At 39.0% G+C, this 12,651-nt stretch overlaps 1 protein-coding gene across 1 annotated transcript in view; it reads left to right on the top strand.

Annotated features, from left to right (window-relative positions):
* The window catches only part of COL24A1 (collagen type XXIV alpha 1 chain), a 150,840-nt gene that overhangs the window by 114,226 nt on the left and 23,963 nt on the right, over positions 1–12,651 (top strand). Inside the window, exons 36-45 of the mRNA XM_062003927.1 lie at positions 1,201–1,254; positions 1,872–1,979; positions 4,915–4,968; positions 5,440–5,547; positions 6,701–6,754; positions 7,490–7,543; positions 8,985–9,041; positions 10,773–10,826; positions 11,773–11,826; positions 11,933–11,986. Of these exons, the coding sequence (XP_061859911.1) occupies positions 1,201–1,254; positions 1,872–1,979; positions 4,915–4,968; positions 5,440–5,547; positions 6,701–6,754; positions 7,490–7,543; positions 8,985–9,041; positions 10,773–10,826; positions 11,773–11,826; positions 11,933–11,986 (651 nt within the window). The remainder of the gene's footprint in view (positions 1–1,200; positions 1,255–1,871; positions 1,980–4,914; positions 4,969–5,439; positions 5,548–6,700; positions 6,755–7,489; positions 7,544–8,984; positions 9,042–10,772; positions 10,827–11,772; positions 11,827–11,932; positions 11,987–12,651) is intronic.

Below are 12,651 nucleotides of genomic sequence, written 5' to 3'. Positions count from 1 at the left end.
TCAGCAGAATCCATTAAGAAGCTGTTTTCTGATACCTTTACACGACAAAAAGAATAATATTGTAGCAGGTTAAAGAGAGTATTGATTGTAATGTTGAAATATTTCTAAGTGTCTTGTGTCACTGAGAGACATGAATGAGTGGTTTGAGCACAAAGGTAAATCCAAGGGTGTCCATTCCAGCTGTTAAGATGACAGCACACAGTAGTGCTGTGTATGGATACTCAGCCTGGGTGAAATAATAGGAACATTATGGTCCTAGCAGAGCAGTGTATCTCTCTGTCCCTCCATTTAAAGCTTCTGGTGTTGTGGATGGATGGCTCATTCAGCACTTGATTTTACCAAACAGTTGTGCCTCTGCTTATTCTTCCTGTGCATCTTACCCTCCTTACCCATAGCTGCCTACCTGGAAAGACTGATAAAGCCTTTGAAAGTTCTATAAACAGATTTTATTCATGACATTTTTAAAAGACCATAAACTGTTTCCTTTCAGAGCCATTGAGCCTTTTTGTTCTGTTAGCTCCTTGCTGTCATCTGTTCCTCCTGCCCAAAATCTCCAGTGAAGTGCATTCCACAGTTTTTCCTATCCTCGGAGGAAAGCAATTCCTGGTACTAGTCTATAGTGAGTGCTCTGGTCTTAGCCATACCCCTATAGATGAAATACTATGTTATTAGTAAAGAGCAGCTCATATTTGTTTTTTCCCTATCTGCATCAAAAGTTCTAACTTGCCAGGGTCTTCACCTGAGAAACTCACATATTCTATAATGTCACTGTGCTGATACTGTTGGCAAATGGTGAGTTTTTCACGGCCTTAAACTGAAACACTAAACATATCAATGTAGTACTTACATAAACAGGGCAGAATAGGTATATTATTGAGGTTATTGTAATTAGATGTTATATACTCTGAAACCAAACAATCTTAGTGCCACTGTCCAAATCTCCAGTGTTATATGGATATAGTAGTGCCTAATTTTTCAAATGTTGATCATCTTCTATGTTTTCTTGTGTTTGAGATTCACAGATCTGTGACTTTGTCATTGTATATCAGTGAAAAATTAAGACAAATGAACTTTAACAGCAATAGAAAACTTGTCCAAAAGATAAGCATGTATAAAACTAACCTGAGTTCTTCCAAGGTAATACTCCTATGTCAAAATGTTTGGCCAATAACTTTGTTTTTGACTTTTCCTTTCTATAAGGGTGAACCAGGACCTATAGGAGAAGATGGTGTTCAAGGAAAAGATGGGCTAAAGGTATCTCCAGTTTTTGGGGTGAATGTAAAGCAGTCATATTAGCTTAAAGACCCAAACACTTTTCTTTTTTTCCTCCTATTTCACTATGTCAACAGAGGCCAGTTGAGTCCATTTAGTTGTGATCTAGGAGGCCTTGTATATTATAGCCTTTGCTGTGCCTTTTAGGCACATACCTACCCTGTAAGGGCTGCAAAGTTGAATGGTTTGACAGAGAAATGCCAGCTAGATAACTGGATACAGCTTATTTCCATGGTGACTGCTATGCTAGAGAGAGTGAGCCCAAGGCTGCTCCATTCCCTCCATTAGATCAGTGTTGTGGCAGATGCCTGGACAGGAGATGTCGCAGAAGACATCCTCAGGTAGCTGGCAAACAGCTATTGAAACAGCTGGCAAAACAGTAATGAAAAATGTGGCTATAGGAGTATATGAATGAGATAGAAAGGGCTTTACCCTAACTTGGAGCTTGATCTGAATTTGACTGATGAGATTCCCATCAGTTTTAGTGTGCTTTTTGTCACACTTGGAGATTCAGAATACACTTTTCTCAGGAATGAGTAATTCTGTAGCAGCAGCGTGGCTAAGTGGGGCTTTTTTTTTGTTTTTCTGCATTGTTTTAGGGAGACCCTGGAGAAAAGGGACTTCTTGGAGAAGGTGGTGAAAAAGGAGAGGTGGGGTTACCAGGAATTATTGGACTCCCTGGTGAACCTGGCATAATGGGCATTCCTGTAAGTGTTTTCAGATTTAAGTGGTCTTTTTGTTCATTTGCTTTTTGTAATTAATTTCTTTTTAATTTTACTTCTTTTATTTTCTATTGCAGTTACAAACTATCTGTTGCAATTGCCTCCCTTTTTTATGGGGTTCAACTTTTCCAGGGTTGGTAGTGAGAGGAAACAAATGTTTTTCCTATCTCAATGAGTCCTCCTAGCAGATACTGATTCCTCACCACTTGTTATCCAGACACATACACCACACAGCCCGGAGCCTCTCACTTCAGATCTCTCCAGGCAACATTCTGCCATTAGTCTCTATCCACACCTTCATTTGGAGACTGTGAGCAGTCTCAAGGTATTAGAGCTCTTGTAAATTTTACAATTACCCAAAGAAATTGGCAAGTTGCATATGTTGCTATAAAGTGTGCTGTAAGATCTTTCATTGTTTTGTATCGCTTCTCTTACTCATGGCTTTCTTTACTGCCCTAAGGTTATCTAGTTTTCAGCTGAGATTAAAAATTCCTTGGGGCAAACAACTGCCTTTTTGAGCAGCTTGTAAATGATGAAGTGCTAGACCTCAGAGCACACAAGATTTGGCTTCAATTTAAGATTTTGTCCTGATGTACATGGCTAGCTGTCATTCTTTTTAATAAATCTTAACAACAAAAGGAAAGTCTATAAATAACATTTCTAGAAAAGTAGTATCCTGAACATTGAGGGCTCTTTTAGTTACAAAATTATTGTAGCACAGACATCAATAGCACAGGATTTCCTAAAGTATTGGTGTGGATTGTGGTGCCTTACACAGGTCAAAAGTGACTTAAAAACAGTATCATATGACACATATTGGATAATCCAAATCTTTCCTTGCTGTTTATTCCTTATCAGTTGGATGACCTGCCTTTTGTAACAGTGGTCTTTCTGCACTGCTGCCAAGGTGTTATAAAGACAGTGTTATGGATGCCGTCTGTTCTGTGCTGGAACTGATTTCCAGAAATGAGGATATATCAAGCAGGAAGCACTACTTCAGATGATAATTCTGTGCTGTGGCATAACATCATGTCTTTGGTGGACTTTCTTGCCTTCTCAATTACTCTGCAATGAGGCATATACTACAAAAAGCCAGGAGAGAGAAGACAGAAAGAATTTCAGTGTTCTATTCTGTTCTTAAAAATTATTCTTTCACAAAAGTCATTTTGGTGCCTCTGTTAAAGGAATTAAATTGACATGTTATGAGAGGACCAGTCACCATAGACAACATAAACAGAGATTGCAGATGGAGAGAAACAGCAGCAAGCGTGACACAGATCAAACAGTAAATGAGCATCGGGATCTATAGTTGACATTGTTAGATCAATTCACGTATTAATTCCCAGCATCACTCCTAGCAGCTGAAATCCACCTATAAAATCTATTTTACTGAGATTTTATGCAATTTCTTAATGTGAACTAATATTCTGGAGCACAGTTTCCAAAGTAAGTGTGTAGCCTCAAGTCAGACATTGTATTCCCTTACCAAAAATCATCATGCTCTCATTCGCAGTCCTCTGGCTGCCTTCTTGTAGCTCTTATGTGATGATAGAATCCGAGTAAACAGTTCAAGGGCCAGCTGTGAGCAGTGTCCCCTCTGTCCTCTGAGAGTTAATGTTACTATCTGCTGTTTGTAGTCCTGTGTTCTTCACGGTGAACTATTCTCCTAGTAAAGGAAAAAAAAATGCCCTTTTAGTTGTCAGCACTCTTGGTGTGCTACAGGACAATCCTTGTTTCTGATAAAATGGTATCACCCTCACTGTTTTTTCCTAGTTTGGATTGGCAGTTCTGGAGAAGCTCAGACATTTCATACATTGAAATTGTCATCAAACAGCTCAGCCCTGGCATGTCTACATTGTGTGTAATTACACCTGTATACACTAAACAATATCACCAGTGCTGCTGTGCCTCGGTGAGACAGGCAAGTCTGGCAATTGGATGTTTGGGAGGATGTGGTTAGCAGGGAATTTTCCCGTTCTCGTTCCACACATTCCAAGGGCGGCTGCAGAGCTGCCTCCCTCACCACTCGTCCTCCGTGGGGGCTGAGAGTGTTCACATCATGCATTTGGTCTGACCTCTTTCTAGGGAGGTGGACAGATCATTACATCCAGGTCTAAATGTGGAAATTGATTTGCTATAATCAATTGTATGAGGGTTTTATTTGGGATGAGAGTAGTACTACATTTTCCTTAACTAAGAGCTTACAAAGCAACAAATAAGCTTCACAAATAATTTTAAGCTTTATTTACCCTGACCTATCACCACAATGATTCAAAAAATACCCTTTATCCAAATGTGAAGCTAAATTACCTCCTTGAACTCACAGAGCTTGAGTAAATTGAAACTGTTAAGCAGTGGATACATGCACTCACTTGAGACGGTCAGTTTTTGAAGTGACCTAGAGGGCAGCAGGGCTGTAGCTCCATAGCACCCTTCATCTGCAGCCAGCACATCCAATTACACACTCAGCAAGAGGCAGGCACTGGTAGGCACCAACACTTAGTTGAGTCTCTGCTCTGTAGCAAGTTGTGTCAAGGCTCTGCTGTTTACACTTGACAGCTCCAAGATTTTCTTAGTTTTCCTGTGGTTGTGTATCATATTTCTCTAAATCCAGTGGTTGACTTGAAGAAAATTTATTCCTAAAGTAATATTTTCTGTGTGGATGAGATTTATCAGGGTTTTTTCCCACTATTTTCAGTGCATTTTCGCTAGGTTGATAAGTGATTTCTGATGCTTGCTGACTCGTTTCTGCTGTAACTTGAAACAGTCCTACTAGCTTGCTCACAGACACAGTTAATGAGATTTTTCCTCCCACCTCTCTGGGTTACAAAAGCCTGTTTAGTTACCCAATTTGGAGCACAGTTGAAACACATTTCCAGAGCTTTTCTCAATAATTTCTTTTTCTCTAATGAATGTCCAGGGCCCTGAAGGGATACCAGGAAATCCAGGTCAGAGGGGCCGTTTAGGAAAGAAGGTAGTATTTTTTTTTTATCATCCCCAATTCCTTTCCTCTTATCTGAAACTCAAATTTACATTACAAGATAATTCCTTTGAACCAAGCCCACCCCTGTTGTATGTCACATTTCAAGCCATTCTATTTTTCTTGCTAGCCATAGCAATTAGAATTGTCATCATTCTGTAATCAGTAACACTGAGGACCTTGGGAAACTTAATTTTTTGTCAGGATGTGATTTTGCAACTCAGAACAGTTTCTGCTGTTAACAAAAAATGTTATGCTCTGGCTATAATGAAAAAAAAAGCTTTAGCAGATGGGTTTTTTCACTGCAGAGTTCTGGGTTCAGACATTTGAAAAACTACAGTAAATTACATATGTAAATGCAATACTTCTAAGAAATAGTGCTGTTACATACTTTAGTTAAGCTCAAACTGCAGTTTGAATTTTAGTATTAATCTCTTGTTATATTTAATACAATAATACCAACAGGGGGAAAAGGGGCAGCTTGGTCCTCCTGGAGAAATCGGACCTCATGGTGACTCTGGCCAGCCTGGAGAAACTGGTCCCAAAGGTGCAAGAGGAACTCGAGGTCCCTTGGTTTGTATAAAATGTGGTTATTTAAGAGCTCATGTATTTCTGGTTAACAGAATTGTTTCTCTCCATGGGAAGACAAAAGCCACAGCTGCAGCACGCATAAATATTTTTTAAGTAGCTGGAGATGCAGGCAATGTCCTTCCCAGACTGTGTGTCCTGATGCATGCAGTGGTCTTCCAGCATCAGAATGAGACCTGTGTGTATTTCCTGTGCACACACCCAGGCCATGGCCTTGGAAGGATTCATCTCATGCTCTGATCAGGTTCCTGATCTGACAGTCAGAGGAATAAGATGGCAAGGCATTCACACCCCAGAGTTCACATACAACCTCACTGGTGCAGCTGTTTCTTAAACCTTTCCAGTTCCAAGAACAAAAATCACAGATCTTGCAATGACATAAAATAAGCCTTAATCATAGCAGAAACAAAGCATTTCAGATGAGAACTATTAATCCTATTGAATGGGAACCTGATCCAAAATTCACTGAATTAAGTGTATTTTTGTTAACTTTGAGCTCCTTTCATCACAAGCTCCCTAAGTTTGCTCCACGCTATATGACGGATGCACAGACGTTCAGCTTCTGCAGTAGTGAGGCAACATTTGCGACCTGATCTAGGTGACCCTTCTTCTGCAGGGGGATTGGGCTAGATGATCTCTAAAGGTCCCTTCCAACCCCTACCATTCTATGATTCTATGTCCATCTTTCTGCTCCAGGGCCCAGTCCTGTGGCCACTGAACACAGCACTGTGTCCTCGAACACATGAAGTACAGAAGTAGAGTAACTACCTAATAGCCAATATTTTCAAGGGAAGGACTCAGCTTCCTAGGGTGAGGACCACTCTCAGCTTCTCTTGGCATACTTGGCATTTATAGATAGAGGTCTTCCACACCTTTGAAAGCTCAGATCCTTTTGATCTCAGTTATGGAGATATGTTATGTTATGTACAGGAACTATAATAATAATGATATTTTCCATAGAATAGGGAAAAGCTCAGCATTCTTCACCAAATGAAGTCAAACCAAGCGGGAAAGTGGTCTTTGATTCTCAAATGTCATATTTGATGACTTTTCACAGTGATAACTTCACAAAGTAGACATTGTTGTAGTACTTTACAAGGGAGCCCATTTTTCTATCACTGATTTTTGTGTCTAACAGGGCCGCCTGGGAGGAATGGGGCCTCAAGGGGAGTCAGGAATTCCAGGCTATGGGGTGAGTTTTTACTGAATTCATGTCCACACACACAAATACCTAAGTACTGTGGTACTCTCATTTCCAATATCATGGGGATCTGTATCTAGAATACACAAATATCTTTAAGACTGTCAGATACTTGCATATGTTTATTTGACATGTGATTACCTACTCAGAAATGTTAGCATTAAGCAACGATGACTGGGTTTTATGAGTTCTCAGATTTGAAACCTTTGTTTGTCCAATGTATCTCACCTCTTGTGAATAAAGTTCCTATAAAACTACTACAGCTATTTGTTATAAGGAGAGTTCAGCAGACACCTCCACCTCTGCTTACTGCCTGACCTGGTAGTTTCCCCTTCAGTAACAGAAACTGATTGTATGAGCTCAGTTGAAGGACATAAAGATATTGTGGCTTTTGTGGAAAAATAATTGTCATCATCATCATAGATCAATTTGAGTCCTGCTCTCACAGACCAGAATGCCAAGTCTTATTTCCAAACAGGAACTTCCACCAGTGGCCCTAACTTGAAGTGAGAAGCTGCACTGCTCCCCTCACCTGTATCAAGCACTGCCAGAACCTTTGATTTCCCATTGTGCACAGAGTCTTTCCTGCACACAATACTTCTTGTGCCTGTGCCCACTGTTTTTGTTATTTAGCATTGTTAGCAAGCAGCTAAAAGAAAGATTGAAATGAAGTATTTCTTTGGTTATTGGGTTTGGAACTAATTTTGGTTTTGTTTGCTTCTTTAGGGTCACCAGGGCCTTCCAGGGCCCCTAGGGCCCCCAGGACCCAAAGGAGAAAAGGTATGGAGCTGGGTTATACTGTTTTACAGCTTGAGTAATTATCAAAGAAGAAAACATTACTGCATGCACGTTGTTTACTGCAGTAAAACCCTTTTTTTGCAATATTGATTAGTATTGAGAGACTTCTGAATTATGCAGCTGAAATGGTTTAGATTTTAAAGCATCAGGTACCCACTGTAAGAAACATGTTATATTGTGTCAGCACCACTGCCCTTAAGTGAGCACTGCTGACAGAAGTAAGCAGTGCTGAACCAGAAGTATTTACTTAGCTTTAAGCCTGTGAGTGCATTCACAGATTTTGCAGAAAGCCAATTAAGATGGACAAAGGTCTGAACTTAATATAAAACTTGACAGGCAGGATGTTGCCTCAGTGCTACTATTTTAGTGTCAAATTAAACATAAGGAAAAACTACTTCACTGTGAGGATAATGGAGCCCTGGCACAGGCTGCCCAAGGAGGTTGTGGAGTACCCTTCTCCAGAGGTTTTCAAGACCCACCTGGACATATTCCTGTGCAACCTGATCTAGGTGAACCTGCTTCTGCAGGGAGATTGGACTAGATGATCTCTAAAGATCCCTTCTTAACCCTACCATTCTCTGATTCTATGAAATTCACTGTTGTTCTTTTAAGCCTCAAATCCTGCAAACAGATTCGTATGCTGGCTTAAGTCTATGTGGCCTCAAGAAGGTATAGGGATTCCCTGCATGAGGAGTAGTTTGGACTGGCATCTGACAGAGAAATACTTTTTTATATTAGGGCCAATTTGCAATGCATACTGCTAATAGGCAATTAGAGGTTGATGTTATGAATAGGTTCAGATATCATTTTCAGAAACGATATCTGAAAAATATGCTGAGAGATTGGTGTCTGACTTGCTTGGTCACTTCTGAAAAAGCACTTTGGAAACTCATATTCATATTTAAGATGTGATCCCATTTGCATTAAATATTGGTAAATAGCACCTGGAATATAAAACTTGTGTCTATTAGTTTAGATGGCAGTTGTTTCATATTTAAAACTTGAGTTCAGGCTGAATGTTGGAGTTTTCTGTACTCTTATTGTCTATATTAGATATATTTCTAAAAACAGTGATGAAAGTTTTCTTTCTTCTTCTTATCAAACATCCTGTTTATCCTTTTTTCATTAAATAAAGGAATTATTATATAGACATTGTTCAAATACTATTTAATGGCTGCCTTTTTTGTGAGGTTTTTTGTAAGCTATTTTTTTTAGTCCTGAATGTCTTTGGGACATTTTAGGTGCATATTAAAATGGAGTCATCATTTCCTCTGTAATAAAACTATAAGCATCATATTGACTTTTAGTGTTTAGTTTGAAGGCTAATAAACACTTTTTAGTGCCTATTAGCATCTGAACATGTGTATTGTAGATAAGCTTGCATTTCCAAGTGAATATTTCTTAATACTTATCTTTGTTTTAGGGTTACCCAGGTGAAGATAACACAGTCCTTGGACCACCTGGGCCCATAGGTGAACCAGTAGGTCTTTCTTTTTCAAAAAAAATATATTACTGCTTCTCAAGACAAGAGTCAACGTAGGTTCCTTCTGAAACTTTATATCACTCTCATGAATCAGTACGCCCTTGCACAAAAATGCAGAATGATGGTCCTTGAATCATAATCCCTCTCTGAAAAATGCAGTCATGTGCTCCTTCCTGCTTAAGTGCCCTGTGTTTAATTACACTAATGCCATTAGTCTGTGTTTAGACCAGCACATTTGGAAACAGAAATTTGCCCTCCCTGCTTACCCAGCATTATACCTAATTGCTTTACTAACCAGGAAATATGTTTTGACTTATTTCATTATCACTACAAAGCTAATTTAGCTGATTTTGAGAGACATGCATTTTTTTACCGTATTTTACCGAATTTGTATGTGCATATCTCTCTGCAGGAATGCTGAACACATCCAGAAAACAAATAAGCCATCTCAAGATCTTATTAAAAATGTTTCACTGCAGACTTTGATTGTGCAGATGTAATGCTTGCACAGTCTACTTCTGTTCAGATTGACTTTAACACTTATACCACACCTCCTCTACAGGCAGGACAGTAAGACCCTGATGTAACTGAAGATGGAGTCTGGACTAGGTTCTTAATTATGCTAGAGTGTGAGAGAAGAGAATCCAGCCAATTCCATTGTAGCAACTGACTCTATAATACTGAGTGCTGAAATGTTGCAAGTAGAGACTATCTGTCTTGTGGATTCCCTCTAGGAAACATGCCATGAGGCTGCTCAATCCTTGGAGAGTATACAGGCAGTTGCATAATAGTATCTACTGGTGGATATGCACTAGAAGTGGCTAATCTATTCATTTGTGAGTTGTACAGATACATTGCAGTTAGTGATGCTTGGGCAGTTTATGTGCCTTTACTTAAGACAGGTGGGAAAAAGGGAGTCCCTTATTTCATTTAATCATTAACTGAAGACATTTTGGAAAGTCTTGGCCATTCTTACTTTCTATGGCCATAATTCCCTATCCCATTATTTTTGCTTTGACTGAAATTTGGTCTATTTGCTGACAGTTAAAATTCTGTGGAAAAAGTCCCATTCCTTGTGGGACTGGAGTAAAAGCCTTTCCCTAAAATACAACTAGTGAAGTGTCTGAATGTAGCAGGAAGAACCACACGGCTCTCAAAGATCATGCTACTCCCTCTGCTCCCGTGAGGTTCTCAGATGTGAGAGGCATCCCTTAGGCATTGAAATGGTTCTTTTATTAGGATGAACTTCAAAATGAAACCAAGGTCTGAGTAATGCAAGTAGTTTCAGAAAAGAATCTAATTTTTTATGTATTGTCTTCCAGAAGCTATAACAGTTTTCCTTGCATGTCTTGAAAATGAAATATCTTAATTTAAATTAATATTTCATTTTAAATTCATATCTGTATGTATGGGTGTAAACCTGGAGTTCTACTCAGATCAATACTCCTATTTCATTTATGCTTGTGTAAGATCTATCTTTTAGCTTCCAGTCTTCAGTTACAAAATGTTTTAGACAGTGGCTGCTGCCTGTGTGCAATGCATTTTGTTTAGAAAAATAATCATGTTTATTCCTTTACACAAGCTAACTTTAATATTTGTAATGCTCAGTTCAATCTTGTTGCTTAATCTGAGAGAAATCCCATAATTCTTTTTGTTCACTGCATTATCCTTCACTGCATTATTTCACCTCAGTTGTTATATTTTGCTCTTTGTATTTTCTCTCTCTAGGGTCCTAGTGGTGAACGTGGAGATAGAGGAGAACCTGGTGATGAGGGCTACAAGGTAATACCCCTTGCTTTTTATTTGAATGTTGCATACGTGTAAAGTAATACATCACAAGTATCATCGTTGGAGTGTATGACAAGTTGAGAGACCTGGAACTCATGAGCTGGAGATGACTTGGATGATCTTAATGTATATAAATACCTGGAGGGAATGAAGATGAAGGAGTCAGACTCATTTCAGTAGTGTCCAGTGACAGGACGAGGCAAAGGGCACAGATTAAAACATGGGAAATTTGTTTTGAACACAAAAAACCCTGTGTTTTTACTATGAGAATGACTGAGCACCAAAACAGGCTGCTCAAAGAGGTTGTGGAATCTCTATCCTTGGAAAGAGTCAAGACCTGACTGGACATGGTCCTGGACAATCTGCTCTACCTGGCCTTACTTGAGAAGTGGAGAGTTACACTGGATGATCTCAATAGGTCCCTTTCAACCTAACAACACTGTGATTCTGTAATACTGAATTAACATTTTTTCTCTGAAATGCAAGCACTATTTCTTTGTAAATCTAATCCTAATAATTATTCATGAATTGTATTGTCTTTCAGCATACATAAATAGGATGGTAGCTCATGCTAATCACTGATGTAGTTCGTTTGCACAAGAGACAGTCCTTGACACAGAGTATCCTGTTTGTTACACAGGTAATACAGATAGAGGTAGTAGTAAATCAATGACCTGAATATGATCTCTGCTTACAGAAGTGGAGAGACGTTGAAACAATATGTAATTCCCACGCACAGTTTGGAGTAGACAATTTAAGGAAGAAAAGCTCCCTAAGGTCTGATCTCAGGAGAGCCGAGCATACTTTGTCTAGGTCATGTCAGTGAAGCTGGGGCTACCCAGCACCTCCCAAGACAGGCATTACAAAGAAATTTATAGCTCACAGGACACGACATCCTGAGTTACTTGTATTGCAATATGTTATATTTTCTGTTTCCCAGGGTCATATAGGTCTTCCAGGCCTTAGAGGACCTATTGGACAACAGGGGCCTCCAGTAAGTGTTTCAAACAAGTGAGATTTCTCTACTGGCTATTGAAAATGCTTTTTCATCTGCATTCATATGATTCTTTTTATTTATTTAATGTATGTTCTTTCCTAAGGGACAGCCAGGTGAACTGGGAGAGCAAGGACCAAAAGGAGAAAGAGGTTCAGTGGTAAGTAGAAAAAAAGTCAAGCAAAACTGCACTTAGTGGGAATTTGTATGTTTTTACTGTTCACTGACTATCTTGGAAAAAACATTATACAAGGCTAAAATTCACTGTTTGGGTTTGCTTTTTATACCTGCAAGGACAATAAAAATATAGAATGGAAAACTGTATCATGATCTGGGAGAGAAAATATAAGCTGTTTGATAGGTAGGTGGTTTTACTGTGGAGTAATATAAGACATTGAGATGCTCTTTTTGAAATGTTTGAGTAATGTTCAGTTGTAGCCTTAAATACAGTTCCTTGTGCCAAACTAGCTCTGGAAGACACCCAACATTTGACTGCTCTGATCCCTAAATAAAGCCTCCTGGTACTACACTGCACTGAATTTTCAGAGACTTGGAAATAAGGAATTTGCTGCAGAACAGTAAAGGAATAATGATAGAGCAAGTCATGAAAAAGATCAAAGGCTAAATCTTTTCCTTTAGAAATAACAGTTCATCTCAGTGATGAGGTGAAAATTGCCAAAAGTATTTTATCTTTCTCCATGGGATGAATTTCATTTGCTTTTGAGATTTTGAAAGATTTAATCTAAAAGATTTCTTAGAGTACCAATTGTCATTGCAACTTCAGTGAGATATTTTGTCTGGGAAGTTCTATAGCACAGCTCTGTT

This window comes from Colius striatus, chromosome 10, assembly GCF_028858725.1.
Source record: "Colius striatus isolate bColStr4 chromosome 10, bColStr4.1.hap1, whole genome shotgun sequence".
NCBI lineage: Eukaryota > Metazoa > Chordata > Aves > Coliiformes > Coliidae > Colius > Colius striatus.
This window is presented reverse-complemented; position numbering and strand designations above follow the sequence as displayed.